The sequence below is a fragment of the Trachemys scripta genome, chromosome 7 (assembly GCF_013100865.1).
Source record: "Trachemys scripta elegans isolate TJP31775 chromosome 7, CAS_Tse_1.0, whole genome shotgun sequence".
Taxonomy (NCBI): Eukaryota; Metazoa; Chordata; order Testudines; family Emydidae; genus Trachemys; species Trachemys scripta.
Window position 1 is genome coordinate 26,721,154 of NC_048304.1, and position 26,370 is coordinate 26,747,523.

At 40.5% G+C, this 26,370-nt stretch overlaps 1 protein-coding gene across 8 annotated transcripts in view; it reads right to left on the reverse strand.

Annotated features, from left to right (window-relative positions):
- The window catches only part of CACNA2D3 (calcium voltage-gated channel auxiliary subunit alpha2delta 3), a 713,664-nt gene that overhangs the window by 60,151 nt on the left and 627,143 nt on the right, over positions 1–26,370 (reverse strand). For all 8 annotated transcript variants that reach the window (XR_004646516.1, XM_034776516.1, XM_034776515.1 and 5 more), the window contains 2 exons: positions 3,370–3,431; positions 1,911–1,955 (listed from right to left, as the gene is read on the reverse strand). Coding sequence is in view for 7 of the 8 variants with exons in the window: in XM_034776516.1 (XP_034632407.1) it covers positions 1,911–1,955; positions 3,370–3,431 (107 nt within the window). In the remaining variant the exon portion in view is untranslated. The remainder of the gene's footprint in view (positions 1–1,910; positions 1,956–3,369; positions 3,432–26,370) is intronic.

Genomic DNA, 26,370 nt, shown 5'->3' on the forward strand with positions numbered 1-26,370 from the left:
ATTTAATGGAGCTAGTTGGAACATTTTCAATACAATGAAATTTCATCAAAATCTGTTGTCTAGTCAACGTTAAAATGTTTTGCAGAGACGTATTGGCTCCAACGAAGTTGTCAGGTGTAAAGGTGGAGGATGGGAGAGACTCTCTCTTACACTCTACAGCCTGGTGGTTAGGGCACTGCCCTGGAATGTGGGAGACCCAGGTTCATCCCTACTCTGCCTGCTTCAGAGTGGGATAAAAAACCTATATTCTGAATCAGACACTTGATGCTGGGACTCCCACATCCCAAGTCAGTGCCCTATCCACCAAGACACACACCCTCCTGCATTGAAAAGCCCAGGTTTTGATCTGAAAATGGACTTTTCAACACAATTCCATTTTTTTCAAAAACATTCCAATGGTTTTGGTTTCAATCCAATGCATAACAAAACTAAATGCAGAAACCATGACAGCTGCCATGAAATTGAATTGTCGTTTTCCCGTCAGCTCTATAATTTAGTCCTTGGAAATGCATTGTAGTTTGATGTAATGAGTTACTAATTTGATATGTTGAAGAAGTTGCCATGCTCCATTCTTACAATGTTGGAATTTTTAATTCTGTTTCCAGAATGTTTTCGATCCCCTGTGGAACCGCCACACATTTAAAAAGTGGTATCACTATACCTGGATCTTGGCTGTGTTTTATCAATAAAACATCTGTTCAAAATGTTCTGAATGTCAAACTATGTTGGGAATGCTGGGTAGAATCCCAGAAATGGGCTCACCAGAATTATTGTCAGACATCGTAAACTGTTTGCAAGGTAATTTAAAGAAAAGTCTAGTACAAAATGAAAATATTTTTTTTCACAAGCCTGAATTGAATGTCCATCTTAATACTTGCATATGTTTCAAAACACTGTTCAAACACACCTGATGGCCCTTTTTGGATAACTTACACTATTCTTGGGGGTGGGGGGAAGGTTTGAATTGACTGTTCCTGGTGAAGCACCAACTTAATTTTATATCACAGGAAATATTGTGGAATACTTATTTTAACTATTATTGTTGTTTATTTATACAGTCCTGTAGTAAACTGACCTTCTCCCCAGCTCACAAATGACCCACTGCCACATGCAGAGTCTCTTTCCAGAAATTTTGTTTTTCAAACTTAGGCAAAAGATAACAAACACTCAGCCCACCCTGAGCTACGGCTCCCAAGAATTCCCCTCCCCCCCCATTTCCTGCAGGAAGGACGGAGAGGTATCTTCTATGTTCTGTTCCCTGAGCACCGCCACTCAAGGGCTTCTCTTTGGACGCCCTCTTTCCCTAGCAGGTTCCCACTGCCTCCCCTCCCAGGGAACTTCCTGTTGCTTTTCCCCCACACTTTAGTACTCCCCCTCCCCTTTTTTCTCTCTCTAGTCCCAGGTGTCCAATTTTAAACCTAATTGGGGTCAGCAGACCCGTCACAGGTTCATTTGCCCTGCTCCCCCTTAAAGGGGCCAGCCACCCTTTGACAAGCACTATGACTGAGATTGGTGATATACAAAACATAGACAAAGTTTCTTGGATTATGCTAACAGGCAAACAGTTCTAATAGGGCAACAGGTCCAATGTAGCTTTGTGTTTAATAAATCTTTCCAATGATAATTTCCAGTTTTAATATATAAAAATATTATCAAATTGTAATCTTCAGATAACAAGGAATAGTTATTTATTATGTAAAAATGTTCCTTTAATGAAAGCCACATTAACTTCTTATTTTATGGTATTTATCAGGAACGCGTCTGTGTTTAAGATGAACAGTACACGGGTATAGAATCCCTGAACATTTCCAAACTGACTTCAGAAAGTGCACTGCCTTACCTCAGATAGAGTTGCCATACTAAAAACTAAATGGAGATATAAAATGAGAAAAAGTCTATAAAATACTTACTTCATCATCACAGCTTATAGAACATCTTCCATCAAGAGATGGACACTGCAGGGGACACCAATAGGATATATATTTTACATCATTTTATTTTTTATTCTGGTGGTTGTCTGAACTGATATTTTAAAAACGATAAGTACAAATTTAATCAAGAACAGTAGATAATCTAGAAAAGACCACACAAATAGGACTATATTACATTAATTCCCCATTCCTGTTGTAACGGCATCTGCATCAAGGGGGTTAATTCATGCTGTGCCAATTTCATTTGCTTATTCCAGTCGTTGCTGCCTACTCTATAATGATACAGGGCCTTAAATAGGCAAGACTCCATTGGGACTTCAGTAGGGGTATTGTGTGAGTCAGGATTGTAAGACTGAGCCAATATTTCACAGAATACTTTAGAGATGATTATTCTCAGAAATAGTATAATCTCAATGTATTCTCAAATTGGTCATGTAATCTCTTGATCCTTTTAAAGCTGGAAGAGATTATTTTGTTAAATAAATACACATTTTATACACAGTTTATTATTTATTAAAAACAAACTAGACAAATATGTTTCACTGAATACAGTTAGTCGCTAGATCATTACTTCAGTCACTTAAAGCTAGAGAGCAGATATACCATAAGTCCTGAAAAAGGGACATAACTGTGCCACCCAAGAGAGACCAGGAACCAAATTGTGACTCAGTCACAATATCTGGTCCTTGGTTTCCCCTTTCCTCCAGGAGGGACTTAATCTGTCCCAGCCCTTTACCTGACAGAGCTTACTTCTCCCCCTGCACCAACTGTGCTAGCTGATATGTTTTAGGGACAGTGGACTCAAAGCTCCACCCATTCCTAGCCCACCTGCAGTGGAATGGGAGTAGCAGTCCCATTGAAGCTGCTCCTCACATTGAACTGTAACCCATGGTTACGTGCCCTACCCCTGCCTTAATTCCCTGAATGGGCATGATGGGACAGCACAGTAATAGCAATGCACTGGAAGAAACTGAAAAAAAAAAAAAAAAGGTCATTTAAACCATATACAAAAATTTGGAGTGAAATCAGGGTTGTATTAAGTATATTTATTCTTACTGTTATCAAAATGCACTGATCACCCCAAAAGATACTTGAACACTGACAAGGTCATTCCTATTTTTCATGTCATTGTTGTTGTATTTTTTTAATTTTATGTACCCTTAGGATAATTGTTCATGGATCTTAAGGTTATACTTGGGAGGCTGGATTTGGGGAGCCTCTCCATTCATGACAATGAGTGCTGAATCAGTCCCATGTGTTTAGCCTCATGATCACCCTTCTGTGTAACAATGAACTGAAAAGTAAATTAGAATAGCTTACAAACATTCATAGGAAATCTAGAACTGCCTTGGCTAAATATATCTAGAACACCATCACCTGTACAGGAAGGGAGTTGCTATGGTCTCATTTGCATAAGTAGTATCTAATTGGAACATACCTGTCTACTGGCAGTCCAAAACTTCCGCTGGAAAAATTCAAGTTTCATCTGGATACCTACAGCTGGTACAAATTATAAATAAAACCAAGATATTAAAATATTTTCATGGTTATTTCAAATGATTCATAGGGGAAAATTCTGGTTAAACCTACTTGGGAAAAAAATACCCCAGTGGTTAAATTTAAGAGATCCACATGGTCACATATTAAACCAGATTTATCTTTTGCTTAAGAAATCAAGATACTGAAGACACAACATAGTAGGAACTCAAATCAGGAGTTATTGAAATTGTATGCCCTTTACAGTTAAAATAAAGAAACTGAAAAGCGAGCACCAAAGCTATGGCAATTCTTTTTTACTAGATTGGTCCCATATCTCAATAATCCAATTCTGTTGTATGTTGGAAAAAAACATACCTATTCACTACTGACAGGCCAGGAGGATAAGTAAAATTTAACTGCTGTGGAATTCTACACTACAGCGGAACCCTGCTGTGGGCTGAAGTCTTAAGTTGTCCAAAGTGAGCGAAAGGTGGCAGAAAGGCCATCTATAGATATTTGACCTACAGATATTTGTGTCAATTTTGTGAAAGTAAGCCCAAGGTGGAGTAAAAGGAATGAGGTAAAATGAGTATGTCATTTAAAATATTGTTGGTTAAAGGGTTTCAAGACTCCTGATGAGGTTACCAATGGTAACAAGTTATGAACAATTTAAAAATGGTTTACTAAATCATTATAATTAAAAGCATATAAGCTTTTGGAAAGGTATTATTAGTATCTTCATTTGTTAAAAGTTACAATTTTGAAGAAAATGGCAGAAATTACAGGACAGAAAGATTTAGGGATGCCCTATGTTGCATGCCTACTTCAATTGCTCCTGTTGGCCATTGCATAGAGGCAGATCTGCCCTGAGATCTGGCCCCTTCTGCTTCATGCTAGAGCACCCCTTTGTTCTGGTGGTGTCTTCCCTATGGCTCATTTATGCTAGTCTGGTTGATGCACAAGGGCTAATGCAAGAATTAACTGGTACCTCACTGGGCATGCTCTAGCCTTAAATCCAATATAAAATTTCCCTGGACAGATCTTCCTACAGGTCCTCCATAGGAGCTGCAGTTCTTGGAGCCTTGTTGACCAAACAGGGATTCCAGCAACTTCACTGTCATTCATTATTGGAAAAAAAAATATCTCCAAATTGTTTTGGAAACTCTAAGGAAACTTCATTCATTCATTCTCTCTCTAAGACCTATGTTATGGACTGCTTTTAATCATATTTCCATTCTTCCATAATATCTTATTCAGACTGACAATTGGTATTTGTTTTCACAAATATGTTGAAGATGAAATCATGAGCACATTTCATACTGTATTACCAAATATAAAAATGTATGATATGAAACTCAAAAGATACTGCTACAATGGGACCATAAAATTAAGAACAGAGGAACATTTTCATATTGTATTGGTGTAGAAAAAGTTTTATCCCTGCTGTGCCTCACATGCAATACTCAATGGTGCTCTCAGGGTGATCAGCACCCCTACAATGTCCCATTAGGCACAAAACTGTATCTTTAGGTGCCTAAATACCTTCGAAAATCTGGCCCTGAGTCTTTATATTTAGTAATAAATTTAATAGCCCATTTAACAGTTATTAAAAAGCACCTTTAATCAAAGGATCTCAAAGCACTTCATAAAAATAGTTAAGAATATTCTCATTTTACTGATGGAAAAAATTAGACAAGTAAGATGAATGAGAGAATTCATACAGTCAGTGGCAGAATTCAGAATAGAACATAGGTCTCCTGACTCTAACCACTAGATAACAATGCTGCCTTTCTTAAAAGAATGCAGATTTAATTGTAAAGTAGCTTGGGGCTCAAATATTTCATTATGAAGTTCTGAAAGGCTAAAGGTCTGTGGATAGCCCAGAAAAATGTATTGGTTCTAAAATCTTTTTCAAGTATATTTGATTGTTCTTAGGGCATAAAATAATCTGACCAAAAAAAAAAAAAAATCCTGTGCTTGTCTCAGTGCTCTTGAAAAACACAGGGAATATATATTTCCTCATATGAAGCCTGCAAAAATGCTTTAGTATTACCTCAGGGGTTGAAAATAAAATTATTATTTCATTCACAAGCGTTGTTAATTCTTTTGAACATGAGTTCAGTCAAATAATTATAATCTGAAATGTAGGAAACATTCGTAATTGCCATTTATTATACTTTACATACAGGTGACTGTTCAAAGCACTGCATGTCAGGAAAAATGAATGCTAAGGAGTTATTCACTCAAAAAGCATATAAAACACTATGTAGACTTCCTAATGACATTGCAAAAACCAGCATATAAACAATAAAAAAGGGATAGGATTAGAATGTCATATTAGGATATACTCTCTTCAAAGAAAACTCCTGTTGCTGCTTTCACCATAAAGTGTTAATGGGAGCTGTGTTTTCTCTTCTTGTCTTTCACCATAGAAATATATCATGTAGCACTTTGTTATTTAAAAACAAGTATAAGAAGGATTACAAAGCTGTCCTTGGGGGAATACTTCACAAGGGAAGTATGTAATCTGTTAGGCGTGATATTTAAAACTTTGCCACTTTTGACATCCTACGACCTCAACCAGCGCAGACAAAAATATGTTACATTTCAGTTTTACTTTCTTAAATAATATTGTACCTTAGAGATGAATGTTGCAGCCCTACTAATAGTCAAATAGCTAAATGATCTGAACAGTGTTCACCGGCGGAGCTGGGAAAGCCCAACCCTGCAGTCTTCACACAAGTGAAACTCCCACTGAAAATCATGGGAGTTTTACATGAGTGAGAGCAGACCCAGCATTTCTGTCTACTTCCCCCCCGCTCCCCGAGTCTGTCCAAGAATACATTGAAATTCACAGAGCTGACACCAACAAAAACAAAACTGCAGCTGCCTGCCTTCTCTCATCTTCATAAAGAGAGCACGCTCTAAGTTTTGCAGAAATTAGTCCCAGGATTTCAGTTGTCTTTATACTCCAACATTACATTGTGCAGTTCATTAAAATGTGCACATGAAATGTTTTACAGATGAGCTATGTCATAATTATCTCATTACAGTTTCAAATTCTCTCTCATGTGGTAAGTAATTTATACCGGGCATTAGGATATGTTCAGTATAAATTCATCTTTGATTTAAGCAAGGATATAGGCTGTGTATTTAACACTTGTCTACAAAGGTTTACTATGGAACTTGGGTGTTTGTAAAATGTTATCACAGAGAAACACTATTATGGTATATTATGAATTGCTCTTGTATGTTTATTACAATTACATTAAAATGGTCTTCCACACTCCCCCTAATGGTTGGCAGTTTCATTGTTCCAGTGGAATGTAGCATTCAAGGGAGGTCATAGTCATGGAGAGAGAAGAATCATAGAATATCAGGGCTGGAAGGCACCTCAGGAGATCATCTAGTCCAACCCTCTGCTCAAAGCAGGACCAATCCCCAACTAAATCATCCCAGCCAGGGCTTTGTCAAGCCTGACCTTAAAAACCTCTAAGGAAGGAGATTCCACCACCTCCCTAGGTAACCCATTCCAGTGCTTCACCACCCTCCTAGTGAAATTTTTTTTCCTAATATCCAACCTAAACCTCTCCCACTTGTAACTTGAGATCATTACTACTTGTTCTGTCATCTGCTACCATTGAGAACAGTCTAGATCCATCCTCTTTGTAACCCCCTTTCAGATAGTTGAAAGCAGCTATCAAATCCCCCCTAATTCTTCTCTTCTGCAGTCTGAACAATCCCAGTTCCCTCAGCCTCTCCTCATAAGTCATGTGCTCCAGCCTCCTAATCATTTTTGTTCCCCTCCACTGGACTCTTTCCAATTTTTCCACATTCTTCTTGTGCTCTGGGGCCCAAAACTGGCCACAGCACTCCAGATGAGGCCTCACCAATGTCGAATAGAGGGGAATGAACACATCCCTCAATCTGCTGGCAATGCCCTACTTATGCAGCCCAAAATGCTGTTAGCCTTCTTGACAACAAGGGCACACTGTTGACTCATATCCAGCTTCTCGTCCACCGTAACCCCTAGGTCCTTTTCTGCAGAACTGTTGCCTAGCCACTCGGTCCCTAGTCTGTAGAGGTGCATAGGATTCTTCCGTCCTAAGTGCAGGACTCTGCACTTGTCCTTGTTGAACCTCATCAGATTTCTTTTGGCCCAATCCTCTAATTTGTCTAGGTCCCTTTGTATCCTATCCCTACCTTCCAGCATATCTACCATTCCTCCCAGTTTAGTGTCATCTGCAAACTTGCTGTGGGTGCAGTCCACGCCATCCTGCAAATCATTAATGAAGATATTGAACAAAACCGGCCCCAGGACCAACCCTTGTGGCACTCTGCCAACTAGACATGGAGCCATTGATCACTACCCGTTGAGCCTGGTGATCTAGCCAGCTTTCTATCCACTTTATAGTCCATTCATCCAGCCCATACTTCTTTAACTTACCAGTAAGAATACTGTGGGAGACCGTATCAAAAGAAATCTCTTAAGCAGCCATGGCCTGTCCCATGGAGGGCTTTGAATGTCAGGGGAGAAACCTTGAACTAGTCTTTCCAGTATACAACTCTAGGGTGATGTGTTCACAGTGACCTGCGTTGCTAAACAGGCTGCCCTACTTTTTAATCATTGGGAGAATTTTCAGGGCACCTGGTTTCCTCTCCAGATAATGAATTGCAATGATCAACTCTGAAGGTCAAGAATGTATGAATCACCTTAGCTAGGTGTGTGTCCAATACGTGGAGACACAATCTTCTGGCCAGACACAGATGAAGTTGGCACTTTCTGCTATCATGACTATTTGGGCATTGAGGAGTCCAAAAGGGCTTATTGAACAATCTATGGGCAGAGGCCTTCAATAGGGGCATATTCTAAAGGGGTATATTAAAAAGGAAATAATCTCTTCTGCTAATATCTCTACCATCTTGCCAGGATTCAGCCTTAGCCAGCTGCTCTCTATCTCGATACTGACTGCTGGCTAGGTCTTCAGAAAGCTAGGAGACTTGGCATTTAGGAGATGTCGAGCTGGGCACTGACCATGGTACTTCAGCCCATGTATCTCATAGTGCAGTCCCACCTCACACCCTACTACTATTGTCTGCTTATCGATAACAAAGTTGATCCTTAGTCTTCAAAATATGAGAAAAAGATAAAATCAAGACAAGATAAAAACTAATCCACTGCTGTGAGTTCCCCTCATAACAATCTCTTCAAACAAATCGAGAAAACCTGTACTAGGGGAGTTGCAGCTGTTCCTCAGGTCAGGTCAATGTTTTCAAATGAAATGCTACTGAGGGTACACCATTGCGTCAGCTGTGGCTACAGCATTGAAACAGTTGAATAATAGAAGAGATGAGATTGAATCCTGTTTTTCCTTCTGTACTAAGTGCACAATTAAAAGATAGCTGGAGCTAAAGAAGCCACATTGGGTAGCACTCCTTGTGGGGTTCATTACACTCCTGTCCAAACTATGTGCACTATATGCTACTTAAGAAAAGTAAAGAACAGAATCTGTTAGCCACTAAGCAAAGGTGACTTTGGCTACGAATTCTTGGGAGCCCAACTGAACATTGTATTGTGGCCCCAAAACACCACATAGGTTGGAATAGAGAGGAATGCTGAGATATAAGTGCCACGTTGATGACATTATGTGATGCCGTCCTCCTACAGTATTGTGTTGACGCGATGATGCTGTGTCCCGACACAAATGCTGGTCTCACAGGCCATGCCAGGATGGCTCTGTTCAGTGATGAAGTGACTCTCCAGATGTTGAAGGTTGAATACTTCTCTATATGATTAATTTGGCAGAGTACAGCATTAAAAGAGATTAATGGCATCATCAGTTACAACAACAAGTGAAGTTAAAAGTGAAGGGGTAGTTTGAAACTTAAGGCATGTCCATATTGTGAATATTGGTACTGGACCAGGCAAATCCCTAGTGTAGTTGTGCTGCACTGGTGTAAAACAGGGCTTGCAGTGGTATAGTTTACTGTAATTTATGCCAGTCGAGCAAATCTACATTACTAGTTTGCACAAATCTATATTGTGCATCACATTACAGGAGTATGGGGGCCCAATTAATTAGTATACACAGGACTATAGGGGGCCCAATTAATCATTGCTCTGTATCTTGTGTACTTATTTACCACCACTCTTGTCTAGTAGCATTTTACACTTACGTTGCACAAGGTGGAGGATTCAGCAAATCAGACCCAGAAAGTTACATGGAAAAATGTTCACCTGAAGTGAGTTACTCTCATTACCACTTATGAGTGATGAGTTCATCCTCCAATGTCCCACAAATACAAAGTCTGAGTTTTAGCACAGAAATACTGTGCTGAATGTATATAATCCAAACATTTGATACCATATGAAACAATAATTTGCAGTCAACTTACTAGCAAGGCCAACAAATAGCCTTTGAAAGCAACTAAGGACAACAGGCAATATTAACTCCATGGAAAGATTTTTCTTCTTTTGCAAAGCTGCCCATATTCGTCAGCGCCCAGGCTATGAAATAGCAGATGGTAGGGACCTACAGTTCAAAGCTCAGTTTCAAGAAGGGAGTTGCTATTCTGCCTTTTCAACTGTGTATCATATCTAGTCAGTCATTTTAAAGCACAAATATGAGAACATAAAGGCTAATGTGCTTGTTTAAAGGATCAAAATGCAAAATACTAGTTGTGATTAATCACTCATTTAGGCTGCTCAGTCCAAATACTGGTCAGTTGCAATGCAATTGCATGCAAAATTTTGCTTCACTTCATTTGCTAATGGATTCACTTGTGTGTGTATATTTGCCAGTACAGGTACATTATATTTAAATAATAGATGGGTTAAAGGGATCACTGAGGGAATAATTCTACTGAAAGGTGAGGGTGGATGGTTTATAATATCACCAGAAAGCTCAAGTCTACACTGTAGCCCTTTGGTTCTTTTCCTTTTTCAATTATATTGGAACTGCACACTGCTTTTAAGTTTCAAAACATATATATACGGTGACCAGATAGCAAGTGTGAAAAATTGGGATGGCTGATAATCTTATGAAATAGACATAGTACAGAATAGTTTGGTTGATAAGATACTGAACTGACACTTAAAGACTTGGTTCAATTCCTGGTTCAGCCACAGACTTCCTGTATAACCATGGACAAGTCAATTCATCTGCTCTGTGCCTCAATTTCACAGGGGTGTGGTGAGGATAAAATACATTAATGGGGAGGTGTTCAAATACTACAGTAATGAGGTACATATGTATCTAGAAATACAGAGAGAAAACAAATAACCCCTCAGAATGGACCAGCATTTCTCACACTATATGGGTAAAACCTATGTTTGAAAACATGGTCAGCAAACACAAAAAGCAAATTTTTAGCCATATAAGGAAAATGTTGTGGCTCTGTAACCCTTTCATCATCAGATAACCTCTTCTCTATGCACTGGTGTATGCTGAAATTACAGGAATTCCCACACTGAAAATATAGGGCCTGCCTCTTCCTGTAAAACAAGTGAGGTCAGCCAGACTTGGCAGTTCTATGAGAGGGGAAAAGTGGTGGCATCGTAACGACTTCTATAAGCCAGGCTGGGGTTCTGTAGGTTTTTTGAGGGCGAGTTTCGGGCAAAAGTGGCAAAGCCAAAAATCATCTTCACTCTCTGGGCTATCCAAATGGGAGTGAATGGTACTTTGAAGTTAAAACTGCACTGACTCTCACCAGGGCCGGCTCCAGGCACCAGCCCAGCAAGCAGGTGCTTGGGGCGGCCAAGGGGAAGGAGCGGCACGTCGGGCTGTTCGGCGGCGGGTCCCTCTGGGAGGGAAGCACCTGCCGCTGAATTCCTGCCGAAGAAGAAAGCAGCGTGGTGGAGCTGCCGCCGGAGTGCTGCCGATCGCAATTGCGATCGCAGCTTTTTTTTTTATTTTATTTTATTTTTCCGCCACTTGGGGTGGCAAAAACCCTGGAGCCAGTCCTGACTCCCACAAAGCATCCTTTACAGTTCTACTGTGAAGTTGTGAGGGACAGCATGCAATGGGAGGGTCAGGGTCTGTCCACAAAACATCATGGAAGAGCCAGCCACTCACATGGAGGCTCTGGGACCAGTCGAGATGGAAGCATTGTTCCACACAGCAGCCTGGGTTCAACAAATGTGGAGGCCCATGTCCCTTTCTCTACTCCTGACTCTCCTCCCCTGAAGATACCATTAGAAATAGAATGTTGTGGACTATCCAGGACCCTGTCTTCTCTCTTTCCACAGAAGATACAGTATGGCCCATGATTAGTGATCTTTTCATGCTGGATTCTTTTTATTTAACAAATAACTTTTATGACAGACTGAGGAGTGGTTTAGTTGTCTAACCCATAGGTGCCGCCCCCCCAGCTTAAAGTGTTTTCCATTATATACAGTTTACAGTTTGGGTCAATGACTCTCGCACTCCCACTATAAAAATGGTTCCAGCACCCCGGCCTAAACTGGAGTTTAGAAAATTCACAGATTGTTAGGGTAGTTTTATACTGATGTTCAGGCCCTCATCTCTCTTTCTCTGCTAACAATTACTTTCCTTTACATTAAATTTAACGCTACTCCAATGTCAGAAATATTGGAGTCGTATCTTAACCAGAACTTAGTAAGAATGATGGGCAGGTTTATAGGAAAGGGAAAGGAGGGTGGAAAACTAAGCCCTTGTTTCTGATGTAATCCTTAGCCACAATTTTACCATTTCTGTCTTGACTACTACAATTCTCTCCATTACAATTTTCCTAAATCACTAGTGTGTAAACGTGAACTATTCCAGAATACTGTAATTATGCTACTGTCTCTGCAAACAAGGAAATAGCTCATGTTGTAGCCTGTGAAATGAGGTGCTATCTCAGATTAGGTTCAGATCTGTTCTCTTAAGTATCCTGGGTTTTCAGATTAGCCACGGACCAAATAGCCATAGAGACTGGACAACCTCCTCATACCAGAGATGATTTCCGAGACATATTGTGAAGCAGCATGCTCTGTAACTGTCTACAGTGTGTCTGCATTGTAGATTAAAGGAGTACTTCCATCTCCAGAGCTGAAAGTCTAACACTTTTCGCAAGTGCTAAATTCACCCCAAAACATGTATTTAACATATCCTGTAATGAGGACTTAAAGAGGATCGTACACCCAAAAGTCTCTTAATTCCAATAACTTTTAAACAACAAATACATATTTCAGTCACGGCATTATGTAACATAAGCATGTTCTAGTGTCCTCTACTGTAGCTATCTCCTGAGATAAAATAATTAAGAACATAAGAATGGCCATACTGGGTCAGACCACAGGTCTATCCAGCCCAGTATCCTGTCAACCGACAGTGGCCAATGCCAGGTGCCCCAGAGGGAATGAACCTAACAGGTAATGATCAAGTGATCTCTCTCCTGCCATCCATCTCCACCCTCTGACAAACAGAGTCTAGGGACACCATTCCTTACCCATCCTTCTTTCATCACCTAAGGAAGTATTAAAAATTATGAGTTAGCACTGATATACTATTAATTGTTACATTTATAATTACTGAATGATAAAAAAATAAATATGGCCAATGATTGTACCAAACTATTTACTCCTTTCCTGTCTGAAGTACTTGTATGCACCTTTCTTCGAGCACAATGCAATACCTTTCCCTGTAAGAATAAAAAACTATCATTTATGAATTTGGACAGAGTGTCGGAGGTATTGGTAAACAATGTCTTCCAAAATGTGCTATTTTTTGTATTCAGTGCAGATTTTTAATATATTTTCTGATGGCTTCTCCAACATGAAGATTTTTTTAATGGAGTGTTTTAATTACAAATGTCAGCACTGACATTATTCCACTGGAGAGGTCACAATTACACAGGACAAGTTAATACCGAAAGCAGAGGGTGAAGAAGGGGAAGAAGCTCTTAGTCTGCAAAAAGCACCTACGTATTAGCTGCATCTGCACATTATAATGAGAATCTCCTCGAGTTAAAATAATGTATATAATCAATTGGTCCTTTGCCATGTTCAGAGTTTAAGGAATATTATAAAACATTGCTTCACCATTTTGAAGTATGCCAAATTCAAACCAAGCAAGGAAGCTACCTAGACTATACAGGATCGTGCCACTGTTTCCAAGTTGTTTCATGTTTATTCCTATTTGCTTCTCCCAGTTAAACAGTGTAATGTTTGCTTGTTTGTTTGTGGTTTCTTTCTTGATAAAATGAATAATGTTAAACTACACTGATTCATAATTGAAGGGACACTATCAACCTGGTGCAGGTCCCCAAATGTATTTCTTTTATAAGAGGGAAGTATATACTCCCATATCTATATTTATATCTATGGTTAGAACATATCTAAATATCAAATCAATATTGTATCTGTATGCACGCACACACACACACACACATCTCCTGCCTCAACCTGAACTATGGTGTCGCTATCAGTGCTTATTTTGTCCATAAAATAACCTATTGTTAACCTATAAACAAACTTAAAATAAAAATGTTTTTATAAATATTAAATTACATGCAGCTGCATACACACATATTGAAATAGTTTCTGGATAAAATGTTTCCGGGTTCTCAATGGTATTAAAAATTGTTCCACTATTATTGATACCTTGATTTAACTGTTATAGGCACAAACATTTGGCAACGTTGCACACATAGCTAAGGTTGCAAATATAATTAATGATGCCCCCACAGCTTGGTAGGGTGCTGAAGCATAGTTTGCTAAAGTCTAAGATGTCACAAGACAGCTCCCTTGTTGGAGCTATGGAGATGCCAGGTATAAATGAGTTAATGCTCATGAGTGACGATAGTGGGGAGCTGAAGTTCTGTACAATGCTCTAAGTGAACCTTGAAGCTGCTGCCCCTCCTCCTAGAAGATTTTTGCAATTAGTGGTGGGGTCAGTTGTTCTGGATGGGGGACTCCAAAGATAGAAGGAAGGCTGTGCCAACTGGCATCTCCTGGAGGCCAAAGGAAAGCAGAAAAAAAGGCAAGCATGGGCGCTTGATGGGAGGCAGCACAGAAAGGGGAACAGAATGATGATCCTTGGAGGCCTAAGTTCATTGAAACTCAAACCATCAGGGAAAGCTTGGTTTGCAGCCAAGCCTTGACAAGCTGAATTGTGGAGCTCAGTCTGTGAACACCACCACTAACCAGACCCTCTTTGACTCCCTGACACACGTCTTCCTTCTGGAGGACTAATGAAGCAGCCGCAGGAGGAAACATGAAAAGGAAATAAATTGAGTGAATACATGAAAAATATATAGATGCTGCTGACTGAAAATACATGGTATTTCAAGCAGGCTTTAGTGAGATGCTTGGAAGAAAACAGGTATCTGTAAATTACCATTTTGACAGTTAGACTATATTTCAAACTTTACAAGGTAGCAGTTGATATGCTGCCAATATTTTAACAAAAGGCTCCCACAAAATTGTTCTCCTTTACCCTGTGATAAGCCTTGCGTACAAGGGGTGAGACTCAGGGGAGGCACTCGAAAATCCATTTGTTGTTTTCCCATTTCAACATAAAAAAGCTCTCTCATAACCATGGAGGGAGGTAACCGCTTGGCAAACTTACTTCACTGGAAAGATACACAGCTTGTTCCTGAAAAATATAATGAGTGCATCGATAGTACAATGCAGCGTTTTCTCCTGTGTAATCTGAAGGTGGGACACAGGCTGGGATGGAAATGTGTCTGGTGTCTGCAGAATATTCCTGTAGATTTTTAGAAAACACCTGACACCTAATGCAATCTGGTTCATTTCATTTCCAATAAGGTGTCCTTTGGTAGTATTTTTACGAGTCTCAGGAATGATATACAGGTATCCAGAGAGGGGGCAAAGTCCATCTGAGGCAGGAAAACTGTTCTGGTGGCAGAATTTTTACAAGGAATTCCTATGAGCCTTTAGGAGCCCTCCCTCCAGCACACCTCCCAAGAAGGTATCTATTCTGAAGGATATTTCTTAACTCTGATGATAGAGGAAATATGTAAAGATGGAAACCTAACTGTACTATGACTAAAATAAAGCAAATTTAATTTTAATAACTCTCTAACCATTTTATAGTTTTATAGCATTTGCTCATTCACTTTTTGGCAATATTCAACGACATCCCATGACTGGAACAAAAGAATATACATTTATAAATCTTAAGGGAGGCGTCATGAAATGTCATGTACTTAAAAAAAATCCATTTACTCTACTTGTTACAATTAAGGTTTTAATCTTACTAGTTGTTAGTGTGGCTTAGTTGGTATTCCTTTCACCTCTGGGCCAAAGGGTCGTGGTTTCAAGTTTCTAATTAGCGAACCTCAAGAGGCTCAGAGTTCCAATAAACAGCCACAAGTTGTGATCCTTATCTGAACCCTTTGAGTATGTGACTCCACTCTCCCATGAGACTCTTCCACAGTTAGTCTCAACTGAAATGCAGCAAGAACAATCCTTCTTGCCACAGTTCCCTTCCTTTAGTTCCAGTCCTGGTCACCAACTAGGTTCAAAAATCACTGATCTACACATTCCATAATCTCAAGAAAGACTGATTACAGAAATGAGTGCAGCTTCTCTGGTTTCTATTTCCAAATAGGTTGATCCATTCCCTAGTTCAAGTTTTAATGCTAGAACTGTGGCTCATGCCCAATCCTGACACAATAGTGGCAGGTCCTGCACTGTTAGGCATAGCATTCTTTAGATGCTACTGAAGAAAAGAGCTCTCTTCCAGGTGACTAACAGTTATAGATTCCTTATAGATCTGTGCTAGGTTTTGTGGAGCCCTACATGAAATAACTTTTGGGTTTACATCCAGTTTCTCCCATGCGTGACTAGGTCCCTCCCCCCTCACCTCCGCTTCTCCTTACCCATGGAACACAACCTGGCTGCCGCCTTCATTCCTACCTGCAACTTCCCTGTGGTTCAATGACCTCATCCCTCTCATCCGTTTGTTTGTACATCCATAGATTGGGAAGCAAGGAGATGGGGCAGAAAAGCAGGGTTCTAAGCAGGGAAAGAGTGAGAACAGTTGGGGAATTCAATTTCTGCTGCACCCTGATGGTTTTAGTTATACTGTACCACAGACTGGTAACAATACTCCATCTAGCATGATGGGTGTATGCATCTAGCGCCAGGTCCTTGGAAGCATGAGACCCTATTGGTCCGACAGGCCTAAGACGAACACTAGAGAAAATCTCTGTGTCCAGGTCAAAATTCCTTTATTCATCATCACTTGAAACCAACATTCAAAAGTATGTGTCTGATCTATTACTGAACAGATAATAGTTGCCATGTTCTTCAGTCTACACAGTCCCTGTGCTATCCCACTACACTATAAATTGCTTCGGGTTACCATGACTATAAGTGATATTATATAAAGTCAAGTTCTATTCTATTGTATTTTCTACGTGAGAAGTATCTGATTACATGAGCATAACTTGCTAACTTTTCAGTAGTACGTATCTCTGTGCTAAATATTTTTGAAGTAAAATAGCTATTTGCTGTAAGCAGGGGCAGCTCCAGGCACCAGCGCAGCAAGCGGGGTGAAGCCTGCCGGTCACCGTGAGGGCAGTAGTCAGGTTGCCTTCGGTGGCATGCCTGCGGGAGGTCCGCCAGTCCCACGGCTTCGGCGGCAATTCGGCGGTGGGGACGTCGAAGGCACGGGACCGGCGGACTTCCCACAGGCATGTCGCTGAATCTGCGTTACCAGCGGACCTCCCGCAGGCATCCGCTGAAAGCCGCCTGACTGCCATGCTTGGGGTGGCAAAATACATAGAGCCGCCCCTGGCTGTAAGAACCAAAAATAGCTTGGTCTTTTCTGTTTTTTGTTTTTTTGTTTCTTGACAACATGAATTAGTTTAAGCACATTGTGGTAATCTACAGATTTAGGAGCTCTTTTTAGAAGTGTGTATGCACAAAATAGCTGGTGCATCCCTTGGGGATTTTGTGGGTACTCGTACCTTTGTGTGCATGCAACTCTGACGTGCATGGTCACTTGAGGCATTCTGTGTATGCAATTCTGGAGCAAGCAAAAGTGTGCATGCACTTTTTAAAAAAAAAATCTGTGCCTTAATTTTTGTACCTCTTAACAATTTTTAGTAGGAGAGAATAAATTCAAAAAACATGGACAGTAATCGGTAGTCTTCATAAATGGCATTTGCTGTAAAAGCAGTTTTACCTGCCTGTTATCCACTCCTTTGTTTCCTGTTTGCACAGAAAATGCAGTTTTCTTTAGTCTGTACATGGAAGAGAACAGAGTAACATGTTTGTTCAATGTAAGCATAAGGTACTTACTACCTTGGCTAAGAGCCAACTATCCTGAAGTTACCCTGAACTGTAAATTTAAGCCATGTTGAAACAAGAAGTCATTAAACAAATACTGGATTTTCCTGTACTGAAATGCAGGACTTTCTCCCTTTCATTATCCTCCCTCTCATTTTATCTACTTAAAAGAAAAACAGGGATTCTTTCAAAAAAGATCAGTAGTTTGTGTGTTTATTGTTTCTCAATATAGCAATTACAGGCATGCCTGGCGAGAACTTATCAAAATGTATTTCAGAAGATTGATTAATATTAATTATACATCCGTTTCCATATTTTAAGTTGTTTAACCTCATTCCATGAGACTACTCTTCCATTAGCATTTTGAAATCTAATCAGGAAAGGCAAAATTAAACTTGGGGCCAAATGCTGTATCTGGATGCTCATGCAATCCTTATTGATTTCACTGGGACTTACATATATATTTGCGAAAAGAATTTAACCCTTGACTCCCCTCTCTTACATCAAAAAAGCCAAATGTGTGAATTAGGGAACCAATCTGGACAGGTACTGAGCACCTTGCAGATAGGGTTTTTGGGATTGAGTGACAGCCTTCATTTTGATTTTGCTATCTTGCCTTATTTCATCTTCTAGTCGGAATGCTATTCAAATGTAGAGCTGAGCAGAAACAACTGATTTTTTCAGTTCACTGGCTGAACCGGAAAAAAGGATTTTGTTTGGGGCAACCTAAAACAAAAATTGTACTAATTTTTCACCAAACCAAAAAACGAAAAACTGGGGTCAAACAAAACCTTCAGTTTGAACCAAAACAATTTTTTCATTTAATTTTCAACTTTTAACCCTTTTTAATTTTTTTAAATGAAACTGAAGTAAATTTTGACTTGAAAAGCTGATTTGAACAAAAAAATTTCACTTTGAAAATGTCAGAATGAAACATTTTGATTTTTTTTCTGAATTTTGGAGGGGTTTATGACTGATACAATTTGACATGAATTTGCAAAATGTTTCAGTCAACCCCTATCTACATTTGTCAACAAAAAAATTGCATCTAAAAATTTCAACCAGTTTTACGCAAATGTTGTTCTGTCTGTCTTTTGGTAGCCTTTTAGGTCCTTATGCACTAAGGCATAATTTTGTTTTATGACTTGTATATTACTTTATCTAAATAATAAAAAAATTACAACTTTTTAAAAAATAGACTACAGAATAAAAACAGTAAAAATAATAATACTGATATTTAACATATATAATGGTTTAACATGTTCAAAGTGCTGTATAAACATTAACTAATTAATCCTCACTACCTCTTGTGAGGTAGGTAAGCACTATGGCACTATGCACTTAAGCATATGCATAATTTTGAGCATATTAGTCATCCCAGGAAAGTCAATGGAACTATTCACATGCTTCAAGACAGGCATGTGCTTAAGTGCTTTGCTAGATTGGTGTCTAAATTCTTTCTCCCAGAATATAAAGAACAAACCTTACCCCTGAGATAAGGGTCAACCTAAAGGAGCCAGATAGGGAAAGGCCAAGGAAAGAAGCAGCAACTAATTGAATTGAGAAGCATGTGGCAGCTGGGGCAAGTGAGGGCAGATAGATTGTTGATTTATTGGACTCTTTAATACCCCAGAAGAAGTTTATTTGGACTTTGTGACATGGTTGGAGGGCCAAACCACTGAAGACCCAACAAGGTCAATTGGCAGCCTATCGGGGACAAAGGGGGCAAGAAAGGGCACAACCCGCTGCTTGAAGGTGCTCCAGAAGTGAGTGTCCCTTTGTAGTAACATTTCCAAAAATGCCTAAGTGATTTAGGAGCTTAAGTCCCATTAAAAAAATTAGGTAGGCTCTTAGGGGCCTAAATGCTATTGACTTTCAATGAGATTTAGGTTTCTAAGGGCCAGATTTTTAAAAAGGTAGTTAGGTCCCTAAAGATGAAGATAGATTCTTAGTGAGATTTTCAAAAGCACGTAAGTGCCTAACCCATCCTGAAACTGATGGGATTTAGGTAATTAAGACCCAGATTTTTAAAGGTATTTAAGGCATTGCTGCACTTAGTGTTTCAATGCTTAATTGAGTTAGGAGCCTAAATCTCATTTTCAAATGGATTCAGGCACTTAGGCACCTAATTCCCTTTGAAAATCTAGGCCTAAGTGCTTTTCCACTAGGTGCTTATCTGTTTTTTAGGTGCCTAAATATTTTGAAAAATTTGGCCCTAAGTGCCTAAATACTTGGAAAACGGGATTTAGGCACTTCAGTTACTTAGGTGCTTTTGAAAAATATCCCCATTTTCCCCACACTTTTGCATTATTTTCTAAAATGTTCAGTTTATTAATATTTCCATTCAGTATCTTTAATTAATTATAATAATGAATAAGGAGAACACTTTGCATTTCTTGCTACCTTTCAAACATAGATGTCAGAGTGCTTTACCAATATTAACTAAACCTCACATCACATCTATGAGGTAGTGTATGTTTTTTTTCTCCCTATTAACTGGAACTTCTTAGCTCCAGAAAAAAAGAATAGAAACTAAGCTGTAAACCACTGAAAACTAGTTTTCTTCTGTTTCACTAAAAACAAAGGAAATACAATAAAGTATTAACTTCAGTAAAACATTTTTAGGGATTTAATTTTATTCTGGTCTTAAATCATTTTTATAATAAAAATGGTAAAATGAGAGTAGATGGAAAAATAGGAGGATTACATACAAAACTCTTTGCTTGAGTCAACAAAGGAGTTAGAAAATGGTGTCTATAAGGAGTTCTGCTTCGAAGACACATAATTTCTGCATATGTAAGGATATGCTTATAGGGTGCTGACTTCATAGCTGAGATTCTTTTTCATTTAATTCATTTATATTAGATTATGGTACTGATTATGATCATATCCACAAATCAGTATTTTAACAGAGTTTCCACGGGAACACTATATGCCCCTGTTTTTTAACTTTGTAGACAAGGCTATGCCTGTTTAACAAGTTGAACTAGTTTGATGAGGACAACATGTTTTGTTTAAGTTACATTAACTGAGGCCAATATTTCCTAATTGCATTACCAGGAGAAACATTTACAGAAGTTCTTCTTTGTGGAAAACCTTCCGTAGTCCAGAGTTTGAGTCATTTTAATCACTGAAGAACAGGAAACATCAGCACTGCCATTTCTTATCAAACTGAAAATGTGTTAACTGTTCTTAAATCCATAAAATTTAATCCTTTATTAAATGACAAAATTAGTCTTGTTTTCTAGTCTTCAGATGTAAGAAAATTATCCCACAGCATCTAGATTTCTGAGAAATTCCTACCAGAGAACACATGCTTATGAAGCCAGGGTGGTCTGAGGCTAAAACAATGGACTGGGCATCAGGAGACATGGTTTTCATTCCTGGCTCTTCCCCTTATTTATGTAACTTTGAGCAAGTCTCTTTGCCTCATCATTATCCCCATTTCACAAATGGGGAAACTATTTCACTTGCTTTGCAAAGGGCTTTGAGGTCTATGAATGCAAAAACAGAAAGCATTATGAACAATATGTTGTTACAAAGTACATTAGGACCCAATCTTGGAACATTTATTCAACCTCCAGTCAATCGGATAAGTTGCATAAGCAAGCACTACCCACCTGAGAAAAATATGGCGGGAGTGAGCCTTTAAAATGCAAGACATAGCCTGGACTGTCCCCGCAGACTTCAACAGAAGCAAGTCTTCAGAAAATACTGAGATAATTTTCTTTTAAAATACATAAACAAATACTGTTTATAAAATAAGAATTTCAACAAAGCACACACCCATCAACTTTTAACTTACATAGTCTACAACTAAGGGTAGGTCTACACTTACCCGGTAGTTCGGTGGCAAGCAAATCGAACTTCTGGGTTCGACTTATCGCGTCTTGTCTGGATGAGATAAGTAGAACCTGGAAGTGCTCGCCTTCGACTGCGGTACTCCAGCTTGGCGAGAGGAGTACGCGAAGTCGACGGGGGAGCCTGCCTGCTGCGTCTGGACCGAGGTAAGTTTGAACTAAGGTACTTCGAACTTCAGCTACATTATTCACGTAGCTGAAGTTGCGTACCTTAGTTCGAATTGGGGGGTTAGTGTAGACCTGCCCTAAGAGAAGTAATCTATATCAAGCATTTTTTAAAATACTGAACTTTATAAAATCACAGGGTGAGGATTTTACTGACTCCAGTAGATGTTCCCCATCAGCCTAAAAAAAAATGCCCAAAAGAACGATGAGCTATCTATAAGTCTGAAATGCTGGTGGAAGCTTAATAAAAAAAAAAATCAGCAAGGAATAGTTTAACATTAGTACTATGGCAGTAATTTGAGTGGAGTGAGATGTATTTTACATACTGTACTTCAGAGAAGCAGGCTGCATTTGTTTAAAGACACAGTCTCTATCCACACTTCCTATTGTTCAGAAGTCCTCTATTGAGAATAGTGATAAAACAAAGGATATGTTTGGATGACCCCATCAGGATGCCTTAAAGATAGTTGTCATTTTGATGTGCTCAGTACGTTTAATGTAATCTAATATTTCACAAAACAGTATTTTCTCATTGATCCTCTTTGGAAAGAAAATATTTTTACATTTAAATTAGCAGGAAAAATGGCTTTCAGTCAATATTCAAAATAAAGAAAACTGAGGGTGATAATCAAATTACAGAACAGAGTCAAACAACAGAAATACAGCAAAAAAACCCCAAACGTTACAGAAACTACTGCCCCAGCAAAGAACTTATATCTAGGGTCAGCTGCATGGTCTGATTGATCAGGATACACTGGAGAATGGGGAAAGATAAGTGAATGTTGCAGCATGCTGCAATTTTTATTAACTTTAATATTGAAGGGCTATGAGGCTGATCACTCCCCCACAAACTCCAAGGCATTAACTAGGTCTAGCCTGGTGTTCAATGGCCTCATGCTATACAACTAAGGAATGAGAGTTAGGTCTGTTAGCCAAACCCCAGTACAGCATTCATGATTCAAACCACTGCTGAATCCCACCAGTTTCTCCTCTCTCCCTTCTGAGATTTTATCATGAGCACTGTGATAATTGGTGGGTTTTTTACAGCTTCATTTCCTGGAATCATGTTATTTCATGAGAATCTCAGTTTTCATTTAAATGGGGTGTATGGGGGGGAAGGTAAGTTCCCAGCTCTCATGACTGAAGGGAAAAGCTTGAAAATGTGAACCCTACAGGCTCAAAACACAGAAGCAGATATATATAATTACAATTTTATAAAATCACAGTTTTTAAGCCAATCATGATTTCTGGGGCCCGAGTCATGATTTTTAATGTTTGGGCTTGGCTGTACTGGATGTAGTTCAGTCTGAAAAGATTTTCCTTACTGAACAGGCTAACAGTATCCACCTGGCCCCCTGATGAAAGAGAAAACACCCACTGGACACCTTGCCAATGTTAACCCTGAGGGCAAAATTACTTCCTGACCCCAAAAGGTGAACTGGTCACACCTGCAACAAGCCCAGACACTGAGGTCTGACAGTTGCATCATCTGTAGGGCATGGCAGCTTTCAGAAGCAAAAATGATTGCTGCATGCCCAGGAATACTTAAACACAGAGGATTTTGTGGGGGAGAGGGTGCCAATCAATTTCCTCTACTCTTCAACTGAACAGTGGGTGCCCTGGGGAGGCTGGGACATTGCTACACCCTGCCCCTGCTTACACATGATTAATACATGTGTTTGCAGTAGATGAAAAAGGAGGCCATAGTGTCAGAAGGCAGACCCTCCCTCCAACCAGGACCTCAGGGATGGTCATCCCCCTGCTGGCCCAATCCATAGGATAGCCAGGTGTCCGCCTGGTCGAAAGGGACCCTGGCAGCTCCGGTCACCGGGCCGTTAGAAGTCCAGGTGGCAGCGCAGCGGGGCTAAGGCAGGCTCCCTGCCTGGTCTCCCCACGGCTCTCAGAAGCAGTGGCATGTATCCCCTCCGGCTCTGCATGCTGCCCCTACACCTTGAAGCTCCCATTGTCTGGATACTGTGGCCAATGGGAGCTGCGGGGTGGCGCCTGTGGACGGGGCAGCACGCAGAGCCGCCTGGCTGCACCTCTGTGTAGGAACCGGAGGGGATACATACCACTGCTTCCGGGAGCTGCTTGAGGTAAGCACCACCTGAAGCCTGCACCCCAGAATCCCTTTTGCATCCCAACCTCCTGCCCAGCCCTGATTCCCCTCCCTCCCTCCGAACCCATTGGTCCCAGTCCAGAGCACCTTCCTGCACCCCAAACCTCTCATCCCCAGCCCCATCCCAGAGTCTGCATTCCCAGCTTGAGCCCTCCCACACTCCTGTACCCCAACCCAGAGCCCCCTCCCACACTCCAAACCCCTCAGCCCCAGCCTGGAGCCCCTCCTGCTCCCCAAGCCCATCATTCCCCAGCCCCATCCCAGAGCCCACTCCCCCAGCCAGAACTCTCATGCCCCCTGCCTGGATCCCAACCCCCTGCCCTAGCCCTGCTCCCCTCCAAACTCCTCAGTCCCAGCCAGGAGCCCCTCCTGCTCCCCAAATCCCTCATCCATGGCCCCACACCAGAGCCCGCACCCCCAGCCAGAGCCCTCACCCCCCCCAACCCCCTATCCCAGCACGGTGAAAATGAGCGAGTGCGGGTTGGGAGAGTGAGCGACAGAAGGAGTGGGGATGGAGTGAGTGGGCAGTGGGGCTTCGGAGAAGGGGCAGGGCTTTGGAGAAAGGGCAGGGCAGGGGTGTTCAGTTTTGTGCGAGTAGGAAGTTGGTAACTCTACCAATCCAGCACCTCTAAGATGGGCAGAGGCATTCTCACTAAGAGTCACAATTCTTACTCAAGGCCCAGTGTTTGAAATCTTTGCCTGCTCTGTTTTGCTCACCATTTCTTAATTTAGTTTTCAGCAAATCAGAGGGGCCACACATTTGCAATGAGAAATGTTACAAATGTAGTTAAAGAGTGCAACCTGTACACTTTATCCTGCTTCTGCTGAATTCAATGGGAGCTTGCCTAATTATTTCACTGGGAGCAGAATCAGGCCCTATATCTTCACTGAATGTATTTAAGGTTGTAAAGCACTTCTAAGTAACGATGCTCAGTCACTACAGTGATTAGGGCCATATACTGTAAATACACAGATTTTGTTTTTCATTTCTAAACCTGTACTGTAGTGATGTGCCTGAAAAGTTGTGCAGAACAATTGTTTTCAGCTAAATTACATAATGTAATATTACACTGTAGAAATTAACTCTGTTTACCTGAAACACTTCGGAGTCTATCTAGCAGCAATAACTGCCTTGGAGAAGAGTTAATGAGGGCTCAAGTAAAGAAAGACTGTAGGACTGCTCTCCCAAAGTGGTTATCTCTTAGTTCCTAAAGCCTGGTCTACACTGGGGTGGTGGGGGGTGGGTGAGGATCAATCTAAGATACACAATTTCAGCTACGAGAATAGCGTAGCTGAAGTCAACGTATCTTAGATCGACTTAGAATTACTGACTTCGCATCCTCGCAGCGTGCCGTGACTCCCCCATCGACTTTGCTTCCGCCTCTCGCCGAGCTGGAGTTCAGCAGTCGACAGGAGAGCAATCGGGGATCGATTTATCTTGTGTAGTGTAGATGTGATAAATCGATCCCCGATAGATCGATCGCTACCCGCCGATTCGGCAGGTAGTGTAGACGTTCCCTAAGTTGAGAGAGCAGTGCTACATGAAAGTCTGAATGTTTTAAGGCACATCTTAGGGCAGCTGTTTCTTTTCCATTTCCTTTCCTGCCTGTGCTGCACACTAATGCTCTTTCAAGTTGAACCAAATATTAATATACATTAAACTGCCTACAGTCTATCACAGTATCATCAGCTACTACGATACCAATGAAAGAGAAGCAGCTCTCTGCTCTTCCTTCTTAGTCAGGGGTTTAAAGAAAGGAAACTTCTGAACTCAGATAGTAACTAATGAAAATCTATTTAAGTTCTTATTGATGCCACAAATAGAGGCATGGAAATCATTAGTGCAATAAGCTTAGGCTTGGCGGAATTCAATTTAAAAAACATTCTGATGAATAATATTGATGTTTGTTTTTAAGCAATTTTTTCTATTTTTATCCATTTACATTTTCACAGTTGCAGGAAATTATGGAGGGCAATAATGACATTTAATGACAGCAGTTGTTGTGATTCAGAAAGTTGAAGCTTTATAGCCGTTAAACACAAATTGTCAACATCACGTCAAAACAAACAAGGTCATTGTCCGGGTACACCACAAGAAGGACAGGAGACTTGTTATGGGTTTTAATCAGGCCGCAACTTTATTATATAGATGTCTGGGACTACCCGGCAGATAAGGTGTATAGTGCAGGCAAATCCATGCTTATTCAAATCAATTCTTTGGGGCTTTCACCAGCCCCCCTTTTTTTCCCATCCAGGTCCCCCAGCCGAAACCATGGCTTGGACCTTACCATCCACCACCCTCGTAAGAGGGTTAAGGAGGGCTATGAGAACAGGGGGTGCACGAGAAGGGTTGGCTCCCAGCCGTACCAATCATAGGAGTCCCCAACCCCCTTCCCCATTCTGTTCCATTATCCAGTACCTCCTTTTAAATCCTTTACCAGGCCATTTATCTGGTCACTGGCTGCCCTCCCTATGGAGTACCTGCACTGAACATCCGCCCAACTGTACAAAATAAGTTGCGACATATGGCCTACCACATTCACTTCTCACCAG